Source organism: Eleutherodactylus coqui, chromosome 7 (genome assembly GCF_035609145.1).
Source record: "Eleutherodactylus coqui strain aEleCoq1 chromosome 7, aEleCoq1.hap1, whole genome shotgun sequence".
In the NCBI taxonomy this organism is placed as follows: domain Eukaryota; kingdom Metazoa; phylum Chordata; class Amphibia; order Anura; family Eleutherodactylidae; genus Eleutherodactylus; species Eleutherodactylus coqui.
The window spans coordinates 64389577-64411166 of record NC_089843.1 but is presented as its reverse complement, the minus strand read 5'-3'; the positions used below and the strand labels follow the sequence as shown (position 1 = coordinate 64411166).

Below are 21590 nucleotides of genomic sequence, written 5' to 3'. Positions count from 1 at the left end.
TGTCTGATATATTTAATGCACAAGCCTCAGCCTAACGGTGTTTTAAAGGGGTTGTGCCAAGTTATAAACTTATCCCCTGCCCACACAATAGGGAGTAACTCTATGATCAGTGGGGTCTGACTGCTAGGATCACCACCAATCCAGAGAACAGGAGTCTGGTCAGTCCCCGAGTGAATGGACCGGTGGTTTCACAGGTGCGCTGCTGTTCCATTCACTTCAATGACTGTGCCGAATATTACCAAGTTTAAGCGCTCCGGCAATCTCAAACTCTGTTATTAAAGTGAATGGAGTTGTGGCGCACCTGCACAACCTCTGCTCCCTTCACTGCAGGACCGACTGAACCCCATTCTCCCAGCAGCTGGACCCCATCGATCATAAATTTATTCCCTATCCAATGAGTAAAGGATCATTTTTAACTTGGCATAACCCCTTTTAATCATAAAATACTATGTTTGTGTCAAAGTCCGATGTTCCGTTCAGAGCTTCCATTGATTTCCGAGAAAATCTTGTCTGAAATGGCACAACATGCTACACTATTTAATTTGGGAAAATACCGGACAGCTGGGCAGAAACCATTATAGTCAGTGGGGTCCCTTTTGGCACCATTGGGTTTCGTTGTTTGGCCAGGGCCTTCAGTTTTTCATAATCGAGCAGTTTAATGGAAACCACAAAGGTGATGTAAACATTTTTAGGTAGTAATCGCCTACATTGGAAATAAAGTTTTTATATTAGCCACTCCCAGTTCTCTGGATGTGAAGCTACAGAGCTCCTCTGCCTTTCCTCTGGACTTTCTTTGTGTGATTAATGGAGATAAGCGAGCGTACTCGCTAAGGCAAACCACTCGAGCGAGTAGTGCCTTATGCGAGTACCTGCCCGCTCGTCTCAAAAGATTCGGGTGCCGACTGGGGAGAGCGGTGAGTTGCGGGAGTGAGCAGGGGGGAGCGGGGGAGAGACAGATTTCCCCCCCCCCCCCCCCCCCCACTCGTTCCTCCCCGCTCTCCCCCACTGCTCCCTGCCGGCCCCCGAATCTCTAGAGACGAGCGGGCAGGTACTCACAGAAGGCACTACTCGCTCGAGTAGTTTGCCTTGGCGAGTACGCTCGCTCATCTCTAGTGATTGATTTAAAGCTGACACCAATAAAATATATTGTCCCCATCCAACACACTTAGAACATCATGCAAGCGGCTGCTCGGTGTATAGAACATCATGGCTTTTAGAGGATTGCTGGCTATGTAGGTTTCCTGTTGGCAAGTCGATTGTACTCTGCAAGCTGTGAAGGCCTCGGGCATGTACTAAATAAATAATTGTCATTGTGTCTCTCTGAATGTTCTCAGGTATGTTTTTGGAAAAGTAAAGCTAGAAAGAACCTGGTTTTCATGCGTCTGATGAAATCCGATTTAGTATCTCCTTGGGGAGTGGAAAAAAAACATAAATATATATAGATAAATAGAGCTATATATAGATTATTTATCTAGCTCATGCCTATCTGGCTCATGCCTATCTGGCTCATGCCTATCTGGCTCATGCCTATCTGGCTCATGCCTATCTGGCTCATGCCTAACTGGCTCATGCCTAACTAGCTCATGCCTAACTAGCTCATGCCTAACTAGCTCATGCCTAACTAGCTCATGCCTAACTAGCTCATGCCTAACTAGCTCATGCCTAACTAGCTCATGCCTAACTAGCTCATGCCTAACTAGCCCATGCCTATCTATCCTTTCAGCTAATTGTACTAGAATTTTCTAATGCTATGGGGTCTTTCCTTACTGAGGTGTGATTTGCGTTTCTGGTTTTGTTGGATCACTTCTGCTATCACAATTTCTGGAGGTTTCATTTCTAAGGAGAACTGTCTGACTTGAAAGTAATTGGAACGAAGATTTTTTTTTTCTTCTCCAGACTATTTAGACTGCTCAAGAAAATGTTTATATATGAGATATCGCACGTAAAATATAGCCTTTTAAGGTGCAAAAATCATCCCAAGGGTTAACTGGATGAAATAGAAAATGTAGTATAAAAGTAAAATTTAATAAACTCTCTTAAAGAAGTTTTATTGTGACAGCCAACTTCTTAAGCATGAGAGCCGCCACGGTGATCTACTATTCACCGAAGGTCTGGCTCACAAGACCCCGGCATGGAGCTGATATTTTTGGGAAGAATTGCCTTGGCTGCTTATTTTCCCCGTAGCGGCCACTATATTACACTAGAGCCATTCCAATGAGGTAATGCATGCATGGACCAGGTCCTCCAGAGTGATAGCCACTACTTGTAAGCTATTCCCCGCTCTGGCACTGTTCACGGTTCAGGAGACTGCAGACCATGTCATTTTGGACCACCTCCGACACAGTGACTGATATAATGTGTGATGTATATAGTGTGTGTTCTGGCTCGCTCTTTGCACATGAAGCTATAAATTTGAAGTTCTTGTTATCATTTCACAATTTATGGAGGACCCACCTCGGCTGCGCCCATTTGCCTTATGTCTATAGTTACTCTTGTCCAAGCATGAAGGTCTGGAGAGCATGTGGAGAAAATATTCCTGGCAGAATATGTAATGCAAACGCTCTTATTGAAATATGGTAAATATAGAAGAATGCAGATGTTCGTGAAGGCTGTTAAGTCAATACAGGGCTCTGCAAGCTTCTCCAATTTCTAACGGCCAACATAGACATAGGAGTCCAAAAAGTTCAAGAGTAAGTAAACTTTTTAAGCTTTCCTCATAAATCAAAAGTACAAGCAAATACCGAAAACTTTAAATAATTTTTTAGTGAAAAAAGTTTTTTTTCTTCACTTATCAGTCGTTTTCCCTCGCCTCATCTCCTGCACCAACCACTCATTGCATTTACTGACAAAATCCATACATAGAAGTCTGTATATTGAGATCACATTACAGCTGCACTTCATAGAAGTCTATGGGGAAGACAAAGGAGGATGAAGGTGCTTTGGGAGGAACGCACTAGATCCTGCACACATATCTATCTTTTAGTGTTTCATCTTACCCCAGAGTTGAATTCACAACTACACTGCTCAGTACTGCTGTATAATGTCCTTCATGCTGCAGCTGATTCTGAGTGTGTGATATAGAGAGATAGAAGAGCAAGAGCTCCTCTTCTTTGTGCAGTATATGGAGTCATGACAGCTAAATGCACGTGGGTATTCAGGCGCGTCGCCACTACATTCGTGTAAGCCAAGTTTGGTGAGGAGGAATGGAGCTGCAGTGTTGCAGCAGTGGGCTAGTACCAAGTAAGACCTTGCTCATGTATTACTTTAGAGCATTCATTGCCTCCATTTGACAAATCGGACAACCTCTTTTAAAGGTGGTGTGTTATGAACTTAACCCCTGTCTATATGCCGTGTTGGCTGACTCAAGTTGCTTGTCTAAATGATTTTCATGCAACCCTACATTTCTGCTATAGGGGGAGTCTGGCTGATGGGCTTTTCCTTTAGCAAGGTTAGTCGAGGTTGTCTCTGCTTCCTAGAAGTAATCCGATGTGTTCATAATCATCACAGTTCCCCCTTTATCCACTGGTTTAATGGGGGTATCTTTGGATCTTATTGATTTTATTGTTTCCTCTTCTCCAAGCTGAGGATGTGTCACTTTGGGGCATTATATACAAGACGTCTATTTTTTACAGTTTGTACAGTAATCCATGGCTTGGTTATATCTGGATTGTGAGGTTTAGTTTGTCATCTTTCTTTTTTTATGTTACTTTTTCCATATCCGCTTGTGATGTTGCATCTGTTTTGTAAAAATATATATATATGTCTCGGTTGTGGTCTGCAGAATAATTTCTCAACATCGATGCTGAGTATTGTCAAGTGTTATCTGGGGACAGACTGTTGGTCCTCTAGATTGCTTTGCTCTATATAATGTGTTTTATAGTCATTTAGTCTTAGAAACATGTAATTGAATATACAGTTTGAGTGCAAGAATTGTAAGACCTGATTGCAGCTAATCAGTTTTCCTGTATGGTGCCAGTCTACCTTTTATGCTGGAGTGAGTCATCTGTGGCCAACTAGTCGCTATGAACATCTTTTAAATGGGATTGTAAGGTGGCAGCTCCATAGTAACCATTCTGCCTTAGATTACTCAGTACTTCAGCTCAAGGCCAAACTGGTGGAGACATGTCAAGGAGCCTTCACAGTACCCAGTCCATGATTATCCTTAGTTCTTAAAGGAGGTATTCCCAAGACTGACTTATCACTTATCCACACGGTAAAAGCCTAATTGGGGTCTCACCACTGAGACCCCCACCAATCCCGAGAGCTCAGGGTCTGTGGTTCCCCCTCTTGTCCTCACTATGGCTCACTGTCGTCCTGGTAGTGATGCGAGACTGAATGGAGTGGCAGCCGGTTGTGTGTGGCGCCACTCCATTCATTTCAATGGGGCTGATTGCAATGGCTGAGTACAATTGTTCGGCTATCTCCGGTACATCCATTGAAGATAAATGGAGCTGCACCACACATATTAATTGCTGCTCCATTCAAGCTCCTTCTCCCTACTGAAGGTGCAATGACAAAGAGAGGGATACGGGATTAGTGAGGGTCGCAGCGGTGAGACACCTATACTGTGGATAAGTGATAAAGGGGTATTCCCAAGATTGACTTTTATTGGGTACTGTTTACCCTTGTGGAGATCCCTATGATGGCATACAGAGCTTTTATAGGTCAGGCTATCCTCCTGATATTGTGACGCTATAGAGGCATTTTCTATTTCCTGTTTCCTTATACCGAAACCCCTGCTAAGAATATGACCTATAATAATTTGTGGTGCCAATTTGCCAACTTTGATCAACTTTTCTAAACTTCTGGGTTTCATTGTACTTTTGCATAGTGCAGTTAACTTCTACTTGAAAGCAAACTTTTGACAATTACATTTTTTTTGGAAGAGTCCCCAGGCAATCTTCTGTAATTTGTGGGAAACCTGTCAGGAAGTATTAATTTTCCCTTTGGCGCCACCACACGGGAGATTGAGCATTACATGATTATTCCTGCCGGGTCCTCCAGAGTGAGAGACACTTTTGTAGTTGCATCTAATTTTACAGTAGACCCCGGACCCCTTCTATTAAATTTGAAAAAGGACTTTGTAAACCATACACTAACTACCATAACAATTTAACTTCTTGCAGGCACAACTTTTTTTTGCTTGTGTTTTTCCCAGATTTTAGGGCATGAACCTTATTTATAGTCATTTTTCTGCAGTGCCCAAAATATCCTAAACAAATAGAAGAAAAATCTTGGATACAGATTATTGGACATGCCTGAATATGTCTCTTTATTACATTAGAGACCAATACATTTACACGTACGTTCTTCTGCCAGGATACAGCCTCTGTCCGCTTGCCAATAAGTGGCTTAAGGCTGTCCCTACATAGAGCTTTCTGTTAAAATCATATCTGGAAAGAGTGATGTCATAGTTGGACAGATAAGTTTTTAATCTGCTAGAACTGGGCCCATTCTAAACTAAGAGCTGTATATCCATATAAGACTAATAATGTCAGGGCTTTACAGTTATTAAGTTGCTCTTCAGTCAGAAATAAGCTTTTATAATCGCTGCTCATTCTATAAAGGAGCAATGCAAGCTTGTTCATTAAAAGCCACTGTAAAATGTGGATCGGTGGTATAACCCTTTGTTTTCCAGAGGTTCTAGCTAAATGCATACCACTAGTGATAAGTAAATGATGTACAGTATAATTGTCTAGACAATTCTTTTTTTCTGAAAGTGTCTTTAACCCCTGAAGCGTAGAGGCTGTACATGTACGCCCTCCGGGTGCGGGGTTTGTATGGAGTGGGACCAGGAAACAAGCCCATTCAATATATAACCCGTACCGGTTTTCTTTAACAGGTGACACCTGCCAGCAAGAGCTGCAATCAGCATTCAAGCTGATCGTGGCTGTTAACCCTTCTGCTGCTGCAGCATTTAAATGCCCTAATCAGCGTTCTGGAGTCCCAAATGGCCCCTTGTGATCGTTGTTTAGCTTCATGGCAGCCCAGGGCTACCATGAATGACAGGCTGCATATCAGAGTGTAGTATAATGCAATACCATGGTATTGCATTAGACTGTATGAGTGATCAAAAATTGTAAGTTTAAGTCCCCTATAGGGACAAAAAAAAGTATAAATAAGCTTTTTTTTTTTTTTTTTTTTTTCCATTATTGTAACATACTTATAATAAAAATGTTAAAAAAAAGTTTGGTAACATCAGGTCCATAAAAATCTAATCTATCAAAATAATGCACTATTTATCATGAACAGTGACTGTTGTCAGAAAAATAAGTAGACAATGCCAGAATTGCACTTAAAAAAAAAAAAAAAAAAAAAATTTGGTCACCCTTTCTCCAAAAAAAAAGTGATCAAAAAGTCATATCCATTCCAAGATGGAATCAACAGAAACTACTGGATGTCCTTCAGAAATCGAGCCCTCACACAGCACCACCAATGGACAGATAAAGCTATAGTGGTCAGAATATGGTGACAGAAAGTGTAATGTTTTTAAAAATAGTACAACAAAAAAAACCTAAATTTTGGTATCATTGTAATTGTACTGATCCACAGAATAACCTTATGCCATGTGTGTCTGCATTTTAAGGGGCTGTCCAAGGCTTTTACTATTACCTATTTTCAGGGTAGATCATCGATAGTTGCCCGTGGAGGTCCACCACTCAACCAGTTGATCGTCAGGCATTGTAGACCACGCACGAAACAGACAGCACTGTTTGCATTGCAGTGGTTTGGGTTGGTACTGCAGGCACAGCTTCTATTGAAATCATTGAAAGCTGTGCCTGTAGTACCAACCTGAGTCACTGCAATGTTGACAGCGCTGTTCGTACTCATACTGAACCTGGCCACAGCTGATCGACAGATTCTATGCATCGGACCACCACCAATCTATTATTGATGACCCATCCTGAAGATAGGCCATCAATAGTAAAGCTCTTTGCCAGCCCCTTTAACTTGATGCATTATTATTATATGAAAGGGAAAGTGACATTCAGCTCTGCTACATCTGTGTATGTCATGTCAGGCTTATCATTTAGCTTCATAGGAACAAAAAAACAGAAAGCCAGAACCGAACAGACCCCATTTACTATAATAGGATCTGCTGACCGGCATTTTCCCAATCATACTAGCAAAGCCTGCTTTGCCATTTCATCCGGGATTTTTTGAAGGGATCTGCGCCAGAGGTCCTGAACACAGTCTCCCATACAGAATTGAACATAGCCTCTTAGGTGGGAGTGATTCCAACTAAATCATAGAGTAGAAAAAGCCAATTCACATTCCCAGCTGCTAACCTGCGAGTCCATCAGCAGCTTACAGTGCCATAGACATAGGCCATCATAAAAGAGCCTGCACCTGCTTAATAACTGATGGAGGCTAGAAGGAATTTGCTTTTTATGCTCCATTGTTGGAATTGCTTCAACTCATAAAGTAAAGTATTCTAATAATATGAGTATAACTTATAGCGGCTCCCTTTCTGCCCTGTCCCTGTATATCTAAAGACCCAGGCCAAAGTAGAGCTGCTTGTTGCTGCACCCCCTGGCACCCAGAGCAGATGCCGCCGCGGCCCAACCTAGCTTTGCCCTTGAGCTAATATCCTTGGAGGATCACTTCTGCACACCTTCTGACACAATGTGTCATTATTACACGTGTGTTACAACACTGCTGATTTCAGTGGAACACCCACAATCCTAATGCCAGAGGCACTTTATCCTAATGATGATGATAATGAAGGGAAAGGGTGCTTAAAATAAAATGTAAAAAAAAAACTATTCCCGTCCCAACCCACTGATACCACCACTGATAGTTTGACATATTTTAAAATGCAGGTTTTGTAAAATTACACAGATGGTACGCTAGGCTATCAAAAGTAATTGGACATCTGAGCAAGAATCAAAAGTAGTATTTATTTCCATATGTTAATACTTAGTGGGGCTCCTTTTGGCCCTAATGACATTGGATACTCTGATATAATTTCTACTAATGTCTGATGCACTTTAGCTGGTAATTCCCTCCATTCATCCTGCAAATGTCAAGCGAGTTTTCTGTCAAAGAAGGTGGACGCTGTTCATATATCCCATTCTGACATTCCAGTTCATCCCAAATATGTTCCATAGGGTTCAGGTTGGGACTCTGTACAGGCCAGTTCAATTGTTCAACATCCATATCCTCAGACCAACTTAATATAACTGTGAATTTGCCACAAGGTGTGTTTTCTTGTTTAAAGTATTGTCTGTAGTACGTTATTGTCTATAATGTCAAGATACATCTCCGTGTTCATGGTTCTTGTCCCTACAGCAAACGGACCAAGATCATGTCATGTAAAGCATCCCTAGACCATAACAGTACCTCTGTTGTACTTAACTGTTGGCACAACACATTTGGGCAGAAGACGTTCCCCAGGCATACCCCACACCCATGTAAATCCATCTGATATGAAGATGTAGTAATGTGATCTTTTTTCACTCATTGAACATTCTGCCATTGCTCATCTGTCCAATAACTATGTTCCTTGCACCATTGTATGCAGCCCAATGCATCTTCTTTGAGAGAAATCTCAAGACGTTTGCAGATGAATGGAGGGAAGTACCAGATAAAGTGTATCAGACGTTAGTAGAAAGTATGTCAAAGTATCCAATGTCATTAGGGCCAAAGGAGCCCCACTAAGCATTAATATATGTGAATAAATGCTACTTCTGATTCTTTCTTGGGTATCCAATTACTTTTACTGGGATAGTGTATACTAGGGAAATTATATAAATAGGCTGATATTTGTTTTTCTAATGTATGGGTTTTTTGAGACTTCAATATTTATGACAATCCTTTTTAGTAGGTAATCATGGGCCATAATGTTTAGGCAAGTGCTGCGGCCTCTTCCATGAACTGTGACCTAATGTCCTTTTATCATAAGGCAATTCTGCAGCTCTGAGCCAATTGAGTGAATACCAAGTACAGCCATTTTTAAAAACATCTGGCGTTGTCCCTGGCATATTGTGAAGAGACTCCAGCGCTCATCAGAGTGTCTTGGCTCCTCCAAACAGCTGAACGGCAAGGGTGGTGATGGCCAGAGCCACTAATCTGATAGTCTTGCCCAATTCTAAGGAGAAGTTGTTAATAGCTATGTTTTCGGATCACCCCTTTAACAGCAGGAACTATAAATTACGCATTGTCCTGGTTGTTCATTATCTGATCATTGATAATGAAGGAGGTAGTAATTCGAAAATAATTGCTTTTGAAACCGTTCATTAATAGTAGTTTAGGTTGACCAATCCAGCAGCCCAAAAACGAGCTGTCCTTGACTGGAGGGTTGCCCTAATATTGTTCCAGGAGCTGCTGAACATGGCAATGCTGTGTAGTACCAACCTGTATTATCTATATTAGATAAATATATCTCTTCAGGCTTCTACTATACTTATGACTAAAATCCGAGGCACAGAGAGGTACAGTATGGGGCCGTAGATTTCTATGGCTGCTGACCTCTACCAATACTGATATCTCCAATGGTGCTCTCCATAAGGAGAAACATTACATACCTGGACTCGCATTGAAGGCCTCTCCCTAGCCAGGCAGAATCCTACTGTACACGGATGAGGGGCAATAACCCAGAAATGGAAATGTTGCAATGCCTGATGAATTGTTGGCTTTTGGGTCATATGGTATCTACCATTCTAATACCTGGTGCTGTGGAGGATTATTCAATCCCTCATTCGCATGCCTTTTCCCTAGGGAGCATTGCATGACCTTTAGGAATCCCTAAACCCCAGTGGTGCTCTCCATGAGGAGAAACATCACCCTCCAGACTTCTACCAGACATGACCCCCCTCTAGACAGATCCTCTTCCTTCATTGGATGTCATTGCTGTATTGTAATGTACAGGCTTCCAGCCTTTTCTCTGCAATGTCCAGTCTTCATTTTCGCACCCTTGCTCTATGATGCGTGCAAGTGGTGGTCTATGATAAACGACGAGCCTTGGCAAGATTTCTACTGCAAGTGCATGATAAGGAAAAGAGATTTGTGTATATCTATACAATCACTACAAATTCGTAGCTGCTTCTAGGCAGCAATTTAGTTTCTGCCAGGCTGCATTCTGGCGTTCAACTTGATGACATACAGTATAGTAAGAACTTTAAATGTCAGGATAGCTCCCTGCCACAATAAGCTCATTAATATGAGAGACGTTTATAATGTGTTACAGTTGCGATTTCCTTCCTTCCTTAGTCACTTGGAACCGTTTCTAACACATTGGAATCACCATTCTTCATAGAGTTCTCTCTTCTCAGCCCGATAAGCATTAGCACAGATATCCAGGCACGTAAAACGTTCTGACTCTATGCTTATCAGTCTGTTTGTTGTGATCGTTTCCAAGTTATGAGGGTTTCCTAATCACCATTTTATTAAGAGGAGATTTTTTAGTACATTTTCAGCGGAGTTGGATGTTGTTGGCAGCGCTGGAGGAATTGCTGTTGCCCTGCCAGAACCAGCTTTTCTCGTTCCCAACAATTAGGGAGGAATCTTAGCTTGTACTTTTAATTCAAGAAGAAAATTCCCACCACACCTTAAAAGAACAAAATACAACTCTGCTTGGAATAAACTTATTGTGTAGCAGATGCAGGTAAATTGTGGCTTTCCAGGATGGTGTCATTCACTAGGGTCCTCCTGGGATGGGAAGTACAACAAAAGTTATAGAGCTGCTGGCCAAAAATGGGCTATGGTGGGCAAATGTGAAAGCTCAGGCAGCAAGGAATATAATATATATATATATATAATATATAATTAGTTGAAAAATTATTACTTGTTATGCAAATGGGAGATGGAACAATGCGTCTGCAGCACCAACTATTGGAAGGTACCTTCTCTAGAAGTCCATGTCGGAACTCTTAAGAGGCCTTCTAATATGACTGGAAGTATAAGCCAAAACCAGGGTCTTCTCCAGAAGGAAAATCTAACCATAGACAGGTTGTTTTGGGGTTTTTTCCCTTCTTCAGTATAGGTAGGATATTGATGACTTCTAGGAAGTAGCAAGGCTGAACCATTGTACCATCTCTAATTTGCATGCCAAATTTCCCAGAGGAGCATGCATAGCCTCTAAGTCCCGCACAGCACCTTGGCTGTATCCAATAGGGGAAACTATACCATATTTTTTTAGTTGTAACTCTTTGTTCTTATTAGAAGACTAAACTTTGGGGAAATGTATGTTTCACTCAAGATATGCACAAGTAGAGTCCTTAGCATCAGTCTAATGCTATTTGTCCGTGTAGCCTAACAAATGGACTCCATCCATCCCCGAAAAGAATACAGAGTTCCTTGATATTCAAAGGTCATCACTTGTAGATTGCCCTCTTCAACATGCAACAAGTTATCAATTGGATTCACATCTAGAGGCTGAGAAGCTCCTGCAAAATGTTGCTTGTATTCCGTCCTTCCAAATATGGAGCCCCCTGTATTGCTGAATGACAATAGTGTGCTCCACTTAGTTTGTTTTCCTCATCTGACACATTAGACAATTGGTTTTGTCCTTCCAATGATGTTTTGCAGAGGTCACATGCTATATTTTGTGGCTGCCTTTGTGCAAAGGATTAGTTTTGTGGAACTCTTCCAAAAACCTTCCAGTCATGGAGGTGACGACTAAAGTTGGCTAAGTTGTACAGTTCTGCAGACTCTAATGGTTTTCTCATTGCCTTTTGTACAGCCCACCCTATTGTACATGAGAGCATTATACTCATATAAAGGAGCCGTACAGGCTCTGTGTAGTGCTGCATCAGCTCTGTGCTGCTGTGCATGCTCTCTTACATCACTTGTGTGGTTATTAAAGGGGTTGTCCAGTTGTAAACTATTAAAGGTCTATTCCCAGGATAGGTAATCAATAGATCGGCAGGGGTCTATTGCTTGACACCCCTGCCATCAGCTGGCTGTTCAGTCACAGCACTCATGCACTGAGCTGATTTCTGCAGGAAGTGGACAGCTCCATTCACACTTTAGTGGCCAGACTTGGTATTGCAGGCAAAGTCCCCATTCAATGAGTTAGGAATTTTGCCTGTAATACCAAGCCTGGCCACTTCCTGCAGATATTGGCTCAGTGTACGAACACACCAACCCAGAGAACAGCACATTGATGGGGCATCTGGGCTGTGAACCCTAGCCAATTACTATTGATGATCTTTCCTGAGAATAGGAAATAGTTTACAACTGGACAACTTCATCCTTTTTTAAAAAGGGGTTGTGCCAAGAATGCAGCCTCTGTTCATATGCCCTATTGGGTATATATCAGAGTAGGGTCCCCCACCTGGGACTCTTCTCTATACGCTAGAATGGAGAGCTGATCGGTAAGAGCAGTTCCTGTCCTGACGGGCTTTCTCCTGTCCTGTAATGCTACTTTTCCCTTGCAATGGCTAATGCAGGGGAAATGTCAGTCTGGCTGCGACTTCCCCTAGCAAAATGGTCTGTTTACTGATGGTGCTCAGAATGGGACTTGGATCAATCAGTTGATCACCCCGAGCTGTGCATCCTCAAAGGGTTCCTTATCTTGGCCCAACCCCTTATGTGCTTCTGTTACATTGTTCTGTATTACTGATATAACTCTATATTCCATTTGTTTACCTGGCTGTATAGAATGTAGTAATTTACCTGCATTATGTGCTGTAACGATTATCATCACTTTCTTGACTGTGACTTTTATTTCTTCATAATCTTGCAGGTTGTTGAATGCAATCAAACCGGGACTAATTAAAAAGATCAATAGACTGCCCACACCCATTGCGGGGTTGGTAAGTTCAACCACATTGACTATTATTTTATGTGGCTATGCCTCTAGATATATATGTGCAGCGATCTTGTGATATGTGCAGAACTCATGGACTAGTGTGAATTATAGTCCAACTTCATTTAACTTGTGACCAGTCAAGTTTTAAAAGTTTTCAGATTGTTAGTAATAAAGGGATCGTCTCATCCATTCCGTTTAAGGTGGAAGTCAACATGGAGATCATCAGCCGTGCAGGGCAAATGCAATATTACAGGCTAGCTATTCATATAAATGGCTGACCATATAATAAGTTACTAAGGGTTTAAATGGGTTTTATCATTACTTACAAAAGAAAATAAAATTACTAGCAGTTGGTCCCAGCGGACAATTAAGGAATCATATTCTCCTCTCCTCAGCCCCCCCTCCGGTGCACAGCTGAATGACTCTCACAGCCATGACTTCAGGGTTGACGGACCAGGGGAAATCTGGTAATGCTGCAGGTCAATCAGAGGCTACAGCATCACAGTCCCACACCCCTGGCATTGTGGCAGTCGGGCTATAAGCGCTGATGTCAGGAGTGCCGACGATGATGCTGCGGCTTTGGATTAGCCTGCAGTATTACCTGACTTCTACCTGGCCGTCTACCCTGAAGCTGCCAATGGGGCTGTGGGAGCCATTCAGCTGCATACCAGGGGGCCAATGAGAGGAGAGTATGCTTTATTTTTTTATCTGCCAGGCCCGGCTGCTTGGAAATTTTTCTTTTTTCTTTTTGTAATGATATATCCCGTTTAAGTATTATTTTCTATCAATTTGCAGTAGAGTGCAGTGTTTATATAGGGGCACACGTCATTGGCTAATCTATAATGTCTCCTCCGACTATTATCTAATTTTTCATGTGATTCTCTTGCTGCTTGAATGCGTTACTGCAATTTTTCATGTACGATTTCCATCAGGTTTGCATACTTTATTCATGTGTGTTAAAAAAAAAATATGGTGGCATTAAAGGGCCAACTCAGAGGCCCATTGTTAAAAATGGATTTTACTCACATTGAGTTTTTTTTTCCTCTTTTTAATGCACTTTGGGTGATTTTCATTAGAAAGTCGGAGAAAAATAGGACTGTCCGTCCAAGTAAAAAAAAAAACCCCGAAACGCCTATGTGGCTGGCTGCACGTGTTCAAACCACACCAGTACACGGTGCTTAAAGGTCGCACAATTTGATAGTAAAAGTTAACCCCTATCTGATCTGTGAGGGGTTCAACCACTTGGAACACAACTAGAGATGAGCGAGTATACTCGCTAAGGCACATTAGTCGAGCGAGTAGTGCCTTAGCCGAGTATCTCCCCGCTCGTCTCTAAAGATTCGGGGGCCGGCGCGGGTGACAGGTGAGTTGCGGCGGGGAGAGAGGGAGAGAGAGATCTCCCCTCCGTTCCTCCCCGCCGCCCCCCGCCGGCCCCCGAATCTTTAGAGATGAGCAGGGAGATACTCGGCTAAGGCACTACTCGCTCGAGTAATGTGCCTTAGCGAGTATACTCGCTCTTCTCTAAACACAACCAATCACGAGAACAGCGATCCTGAAAGGCCCCTGAATGAATCGTCCCACTGGGACTGCCTGATATTGAGTTCAAGCACTTAAAAATTTCCAGCAATCCCTTCGGAAATGAATGTAGCAGCAGTGTGCTTGCTAGACCACCACCCCATTCTTTCAGGCGCCTTCGGGACCCCTCGTTCTTGTGATCGATGAGTGTCTAAGTGGGCCAGACCCCCACAGATCAGATATTTATCCTGTGGATTGGAGATGATTTCTCATCTTGGCACAATTCCTATAACAAATTGTCTAAAGGAGATATTGTAAGTTGTTGCTGCGCAGACATTACTGATACATCTGTGATACGTTCTCTTAAGTGTAAACCGAATTTAGATATTTTTGCTCTCTTTAGAATAATGTCTTTTTTTATTTTTTTGGATTGAAATTTGTATTTAAGTATAAATATTGTGATACAGGAATATCAAAATTGCCTGTAAAGTGAGATATTTGATGGCACCTCTGCAGAGGAGAAGATGTTTTCCAGATGTGTGTTGCTGTGTTCACGTGTTTTACGATATCAAGTTTTCATCACACGTTTAAGAAAAAAAAAATCGTATCGACACAAGAGGAGGCCGGAGCTCCAAAATATGACTTCAGGTTTTTTTGTTGGCACCATCTGTACGGCGTTTGTATTCACAAGCTAAAGTTAAGGAAACTTTTTAAAAGTTCACTTCAGCCAGTTCACGGAACTTAAGCAAAATGTTCAGTTTGGTTCGAATTGGGGCTAAACCTTCACCAATACCCTTAAAATTTGGGTTTAAAGTCGTGTTGGTTCTGTGACTCAGTGGTTAGCACTGTTGCCCTGTGGTTCTAGTGTTGACCAAGGACAGCATCTACATGGTGGTTGTATTTTCTCCCTATATTTCATGATAATCACCTTATATTTATATGGCACATACATATTATGCAGCACTTTACAACACCTGATTTTTTTTTTGTTCCTATTGGGGCTCGGATTGTCTATTCACTTTTTTTTGGAGTGTTGGAGGAAACTCGTACAAACACCATGCATATGTTGTCCTTGGTCAAGTTTGAACCTAAGACCGCAGTGCTGCAGGACAACTCTGCTAATTGCTAAGCCACAGGGGGACTACAACCAACCCTTCCCGTTGGGTTCAGCCAGAATGAACCACTCTAGGTTTGCGATGAACCAAACCTTTAACAAAGTTTGACCTGAGACAGAGTTTGACTGGTTCGTTTCGCTCAATGCTATTCACAACCAATAGAAAAGTGTCGCTAAAAGTTAGTGCTCTTTTGCACTTTCCGTTTTTCTGTAGGGATGGACTGCATAATTAATATAAGAATTGCTTTGTAATTCAGTCAAATGTCAGTACAAGAGCACAAACGTCTTGAAGGGTTTCTCGTAATAGCTCCTATCCATGTAATCGATTACAGCATATGAATGTTAAAAGGTGGATTGGAAGTAGATGACCTCTCCTCTATATGTGCCATAGTGGAGAGCTGCTAAGTAATAGCAACTGCCACTTTCTTGGATTCAGTCTGGCCCTGTGTTACATAATTGCTCATTAACTTTTTCCAATCCACTGTCTGACGTCTAAAGACATAATGCTTTAAGGCTGTACAGCTCCGATGTTGGAAGACGCCCGTCGGGGCTCTCTTACTGTATATTGCCAGCCTCTCTGCTGCCGGAGCCTATCCAACGTGTCACCTCATGCAGTACTGGCTTTAGCCAGTACATAGTGCCATTGTATAACAGCAGAAAAAGACTAAGCCCCCTAGGAAAGCCAGGATACAAATTGGATTGGAAAGGGTTAAAGGAGTTTGCCACAATTGCTGGGACCCTCACAGATCCTATATATAGGGGTCTTGTGTGCCCCATCCTCATCACTGCTGGGTTACTGCACCCCCTGCAGTGGAGAGAAGACTGAATGGGAGAGCTGGTCGTGCAAGCGCCCTAGTGTGCTCTAGCACTCCATTCACTTTCAATGGGACTGTGGGTGTCACTCGGGTATTTCCATCGGCCTCATTGAAATCTATCCGTATCCAGTGGATAGGGGATGGCTTGAAATTGTAGTACAACTCCTTTAAAGTGTTACTCTAAAGGAGTTGTACTACAGTGTAGTGGAGCTTTTTACTTCTGTAGTGAAGCTTTTTGGAAAATGCCATACCCAGAGCATGTTGCAATTTTTAAAAAATGCCATGACCTGAAAAAAGGCACCAAAAGTGAGAGGGGCAGGGGGAGAAGTCAGTAAAAATACATTTTTTTAATGTTTTTCATACTTCCCCATTAATTTATAGTTGAAATCTGGACCCCCATAATTTGTCATAAAAACAATACCAAGAAAATGAAGGAAAAAATTTGCGTTTTTGCAAAAATTACCTGTGACCTCATTCTTACAGTTTGCTGCAATGGTTTCCATTCTAGCATAAAATAGCAAATTTTCTAACAGGTCTGCATAGGATTAGGGTATAGGAACAAGAACATACCTGTTCACTGACAGCAAGTGGAGGCCATCTACATGTCCTGACTGTTAGCTATTTGAAGAGGCTGTACAGATCTGCTCTATACTATTGACTGTCCTTTTCGCTCTTTACTTTACAGCATTATGCTATTACTCAATGACCTCTGATTAGCCAATAATTAAATTAGCATATAATAATCCCTTGTTGATTTTCTAGAGTGTGTGACATTGACTAGGATGTACAGAATGGTCCAAAGGTATAGACACACCTGAATAATTGGAAAACTGTAGTTGGGAATGCCATCCTGCGTGGGGCATGTTGAGAAGGGGGCAAATCCGAGTGGGACGGTGTCCAACATAGTAGTCATTTTGAAAGCCGCCATCCAGGAACCAAGCTGATATTTTCAAATACGAAGGGGTCCATGTGACATATGGATCTGGTAGAGAATTTGATGAAGAATCCAAATCTGATGCTCAAATGTCATGTACCTTTCTTCCTTCCATAGTTATTATCAATTTTTGGTGACATGACACAATGGCAATCCACTGTAGGATATACTCACTCTGGAGTAAACCTTGAGCATGACCTCAGCCCACAAGTAGAAGTCAAAGAGGTGAGATCCGGCGAGAGCAGGGAGTCCATGATGCTTAATCCTCTTCCCTGAAAACTGCTCATCCAAAAACGCATGGACATCACGTCCTTAATGGGTGGGGGACCATCTTGCTGGGAGAATACTGGGAATGTACCATATTCATTGCACCGAGAAGGAACACCTCGTCATGTAACAATTACAGATACTTGGCAGCAGTATGGTTACCATCGATGAGGGATGGGCCTACTATCTTTGTACCTCACATACCACACCATGACTTTCTGGGCGTCAACCATCTTGGAGGCTCTATCCAGTGTGTGCTTATGTCGAACCAGTAGTAAATGTTTTGTTTGTTCACCTCCCCATTCACGTACGCGTTTCTTCATCACTGAACAGGAGCATCTCTGTCAAACATGAGTCCCGTTGTAATTGCTGTGACACCCATTCCACAAATTCAATACAGCGATTGGGATCATCCTCGCTGAGATGATGCGGCAACTGAATCTTGTATGGATGCCATTTGTGCGTAGCCAGTATCCACCAGACGGTGGTTCGATTCACCCCACTGGGCTTTTGCATAAGGATGAAGGGACAACCATTGTTTTGTTTGGTCAACTTTTTGGCAGGTCCAACATAGAACCTGTGTGGCAAAATTTGGCAAACAATTTGCCAACTGTGGCATGGCAGAGGGGTGGACTATTGGGGTGCCAACCGTTGAAATCTGCTGCAATTACTCCGATACTGTGCTCCCTGAAGATCAAGAACCTCTCTGTCTTCTACTTCCGTGTCAATCTCACAGCCATATCTGTGTCTGTCACAAAGAGGAAATTGGTAAGAATGTTGACAGGAATAAAGCACAGATTTGGATTCCTTGTAAAATTTTCTTTCAGATACATTCATCACATGTAACCCTTCCCATCTGAAAATATTGACTTGGTTCCAAGATTGCAGCTTTTAAAATGACACATAGATCATGTAATATCGTTACACTCAAGAAGGGCATCCAGGCCTCTCTTGTAGTAAGCTCCCCATAACCATGTCCTCAGGCAGAGTGTTCCATAGTTTCACTGCTCTTACAGTAAAGAACCATATAAGTACTCAGGATGGGATTTGTTTCATAATGAGTTTTTTGATTGGCCAGTAGATACTGTGGACTTAAAGGAATCAAACACCCCAGGGTGAACCAAGGAGTAAAAAAAAGTTAGAGGTATGCACTGCTTTTACAAATGTAAGGTAGAAAGGGCCACTTGCTCAGATAGGGGCCTCCAAGGTGGAAGACCCCTCACAGGAATGTTGACCACTGAGATTAATGATAGGTAATCCAACCAATGTGCCTGTAGTCCACGGGTAAGCAGGAACTAGAGTCCTTATCCCCTTGAAGATTTTTTAATTAATAAATAGGACAAAAGTCCAGCAAACATACAAACAAAAAGTCAATAGTAAATCCAACCTGATGCGTTTCAGCGCACATGGGCGCCTTCTTCAAGCATGGATTTAAAGGGGTTTTCTGAGCATTTAATCTCTTGCAGTACTGATGACCTATTCTCAGGATAGGTCATCAGTAGTTGATCAGCAAGGGTCCAACGCTCGGGAACCCCAGCCATCAGCCCTTTCACGTACTGCAGTGGGCCGAATGTGACATCTCTGTCCACATTGGAATCAGAACTGGAATTGCAACAGAAAATATAGTTTCCATTGATTTTCAATGGGAGCTGTACTTTCTATTGCACTTCTGGCTCTGACCCAAATACAGACATCTGGCCCTGCTGCAGTGACTGCGGCGATGGCTGAGTTCAGCTGATCGTGGGGGGTTCCCGAGCGGTGCACCCCCACAAATCAGCTATTGAAGACCTATCCTGCTAAATCATCAGTACTGCAAGAGGTTAAAGGCCCTGAATACCCCTCTAATTTGCAACAAATCTAAAAACCATTGCAGAGTATTTCTGCCAAATAAAAATCTGCGCAAACCTATAAAATACATGTTGCAAACTTTTTTTTTTCTGCCCAGACAGCAAAAAAAAATGCTTATGGCTGAAAAGCTACCCAACCATGGCAGCCAGTGGTCACATGACCTTGCCGACAATATTGGTAAGACCATGCAGCCAATGGCTGCTGTGGATGAGCAGAGTTTAAGGCACAAGCCTGTATTTCTATGTGTAAAACACAGCCTTATTGTGACCATAGAAGCAATAATTGGTACACCTTGTGAAGACAGCCTTTCTATGATTGAAGCCATTGGGCAATCAGCTGATCACTGATGGTCTGATTTTCAGAAAACACCCTGTATTCAGCTGTTATGGCCAAGTGAAACCTGCAGCCACTAACAAAAAAAAAAAAGATGAAAAGGTGCTAATTTTGCTTGTGCACTATTGTTAAAATGTCCCAAATGTATCCCGTTATTTAATTTACTATATATATATATATATATATATCTCAAAATCTAAAAACCGTGCTGTAATGTCCCATCATGCCTGTATGATGGCAGTAATTTCCAGAGTTGGACTGCTCGTATTATTGCCTCGTCTGTTATGTATAGTATGTTTTTGATATATGCTGTGATTGAAGAATACAGCAAACAGGAACGCGTTTGTGTCCTACTGTGTCGAACAATGTAAAATCTTGGAATTTTAAGGAGTTTCTTTGGAGCCATGTGATGTAAGTACTGTAAACAATAGCTGCAGATGGAGAGAACACGTTCTCGTCTAGCTTTTAACTCCACTGTGGGGGCCGACCTAACATCTTTATAGCATTTGAAGTTTTACTAGTCTGTGAATGCCAGAGTCTCATTGAAATATTTTAACTCAACAGAGCCGCTTGCCTGTTCTGTCGCAGGGCCGCTATAGGTTACAGGGTTAGCAGTTCATGGTTTGTGTCCGGTATTGTGGCTTAGTCAAATGAATATAGCATAGCTGTATGATGAGGGACCCAGCAGATGGTTAAGTCCTGGGCCAGATCTTGGCACTCTGGGGACAAGGTCTTCACTGGTTCTTGTAAAATGGTCAATAGTACCATTGACTGTCAATACTGGTCAATGGTATGGCGTACACATTTACTGGGAACCTCTGAGCATAGACACAGTTGGAGGGTTTCTCATGGACTCGGCCATGTCTTCCAACGAGAGAAGGGATTTACTTCATATTTCAGTGTGGTGCAACTAAACAACTTTATAAACTTGTACAAGTCCGGGCTGCTTTCTCTTAGGTATTCGAGACGGACTAGTTTAAAGTGCTGCGATAGTGCAAGCTTTCGGTAATCACTCTGTAGGAGTACATTTCCCACAACAAGCTTGTCTCATTAGAAGCCTTATCTACTTTTTTCGAGCTTGGGCAGAACCCACTCTATTTCCTCCAACACATCACCAGAACTCCTTCTCAACTAGAACTCAATTCGAGACTACTTTCTATCACCAGGAGGGTTACCTGGCCATGCCTCTGCCCACCCTTCTGCAGACAAAATGAACAATAAACCGTACACAAATTAAGGACCCATCTGGTTACCCCCTTACAGCTGCTATACCTGATACAGCCATGGATAATAGTGATGCTATTTCAGCGGGGCAAATGCATTGTTTTTTCCTAATCTCAGTTCAGTCTCATTTACTTTAACCCTTTCCAATCCAATTTGTATCCTGGTTTTCCTAGGGGGCTTACTCTTTTTCTGCCAATATACAATGGCACTATCTGCTGGCTAAAGCCAGTACTGCATGAGGTGACACATTGGATAGGCTCCAATAGCAGAGAGGCTGGCAATATACAGTAAGAGAACCTCGACGGATGTCTTCCAACATCGGAGCTGTACAGCCTTAAATCATAATGTCTTCAGAGGTTAGAGTGGATTGGAAAGGGTTAAAGAGTTTGTCTAAGTACAAACTGGACTTTATTTATATTCCCATCATTCCCACAGAGCCAGAGCCGTTAGGCAATTGCTACTAGCAGCGACCAATTGACCCCATTGATTTCTACTGTAACTTCTGTGGTAGTGTCTGTAACTTTTGGCATGTAGTTTTCTTCCCATCAAATATTATAGAGTCTGTGATGGAGGCGCCGTACAGAGACTGTAATGCAAGTGTGAGCACAACTTTAAGCTTGCATGTGTACGTGTAATGTATATGTACAGTTAGCTGCATGGATGTGCTATTTAGGGTCTGTGGGGGAAATTTATGGAGGCAAAATCGGCATAAAGCCTCAAATATCAGCCAGTCTGATATTTCATCTGCAGTGCTATAGGATGGTAGAAGGTCCTCCAAGACAGGAG

At 42.3% G+C, this 21590-nt stretch overlaps 1 protein-coding gene across 5 annotated transcripts in view; it reads left to right on the top strand.

Moving 5' to 3' along the window:
• Window positions 1-21590, top strand: part of LIMCH1 (LIM and calponin homology domains 1) — a 268490-nt gene that overhangs the window by 105509 nt on the left and 141391 nt on the right. For all 5 annotated transcript variants that reach the window (XM_066573145.1, XM_066573144.1, XM_066573143.1 and 2 more), the window contains exon 3: window positions 12689-12758. In XM_066573145.1, coding sequence (XP_066429242.1) covers window positions 12689-12758 — 70 coding nt within the window. The remainder of the gene's footprint in view (window positions 1-12688; window positions 12759-21590) is intronic.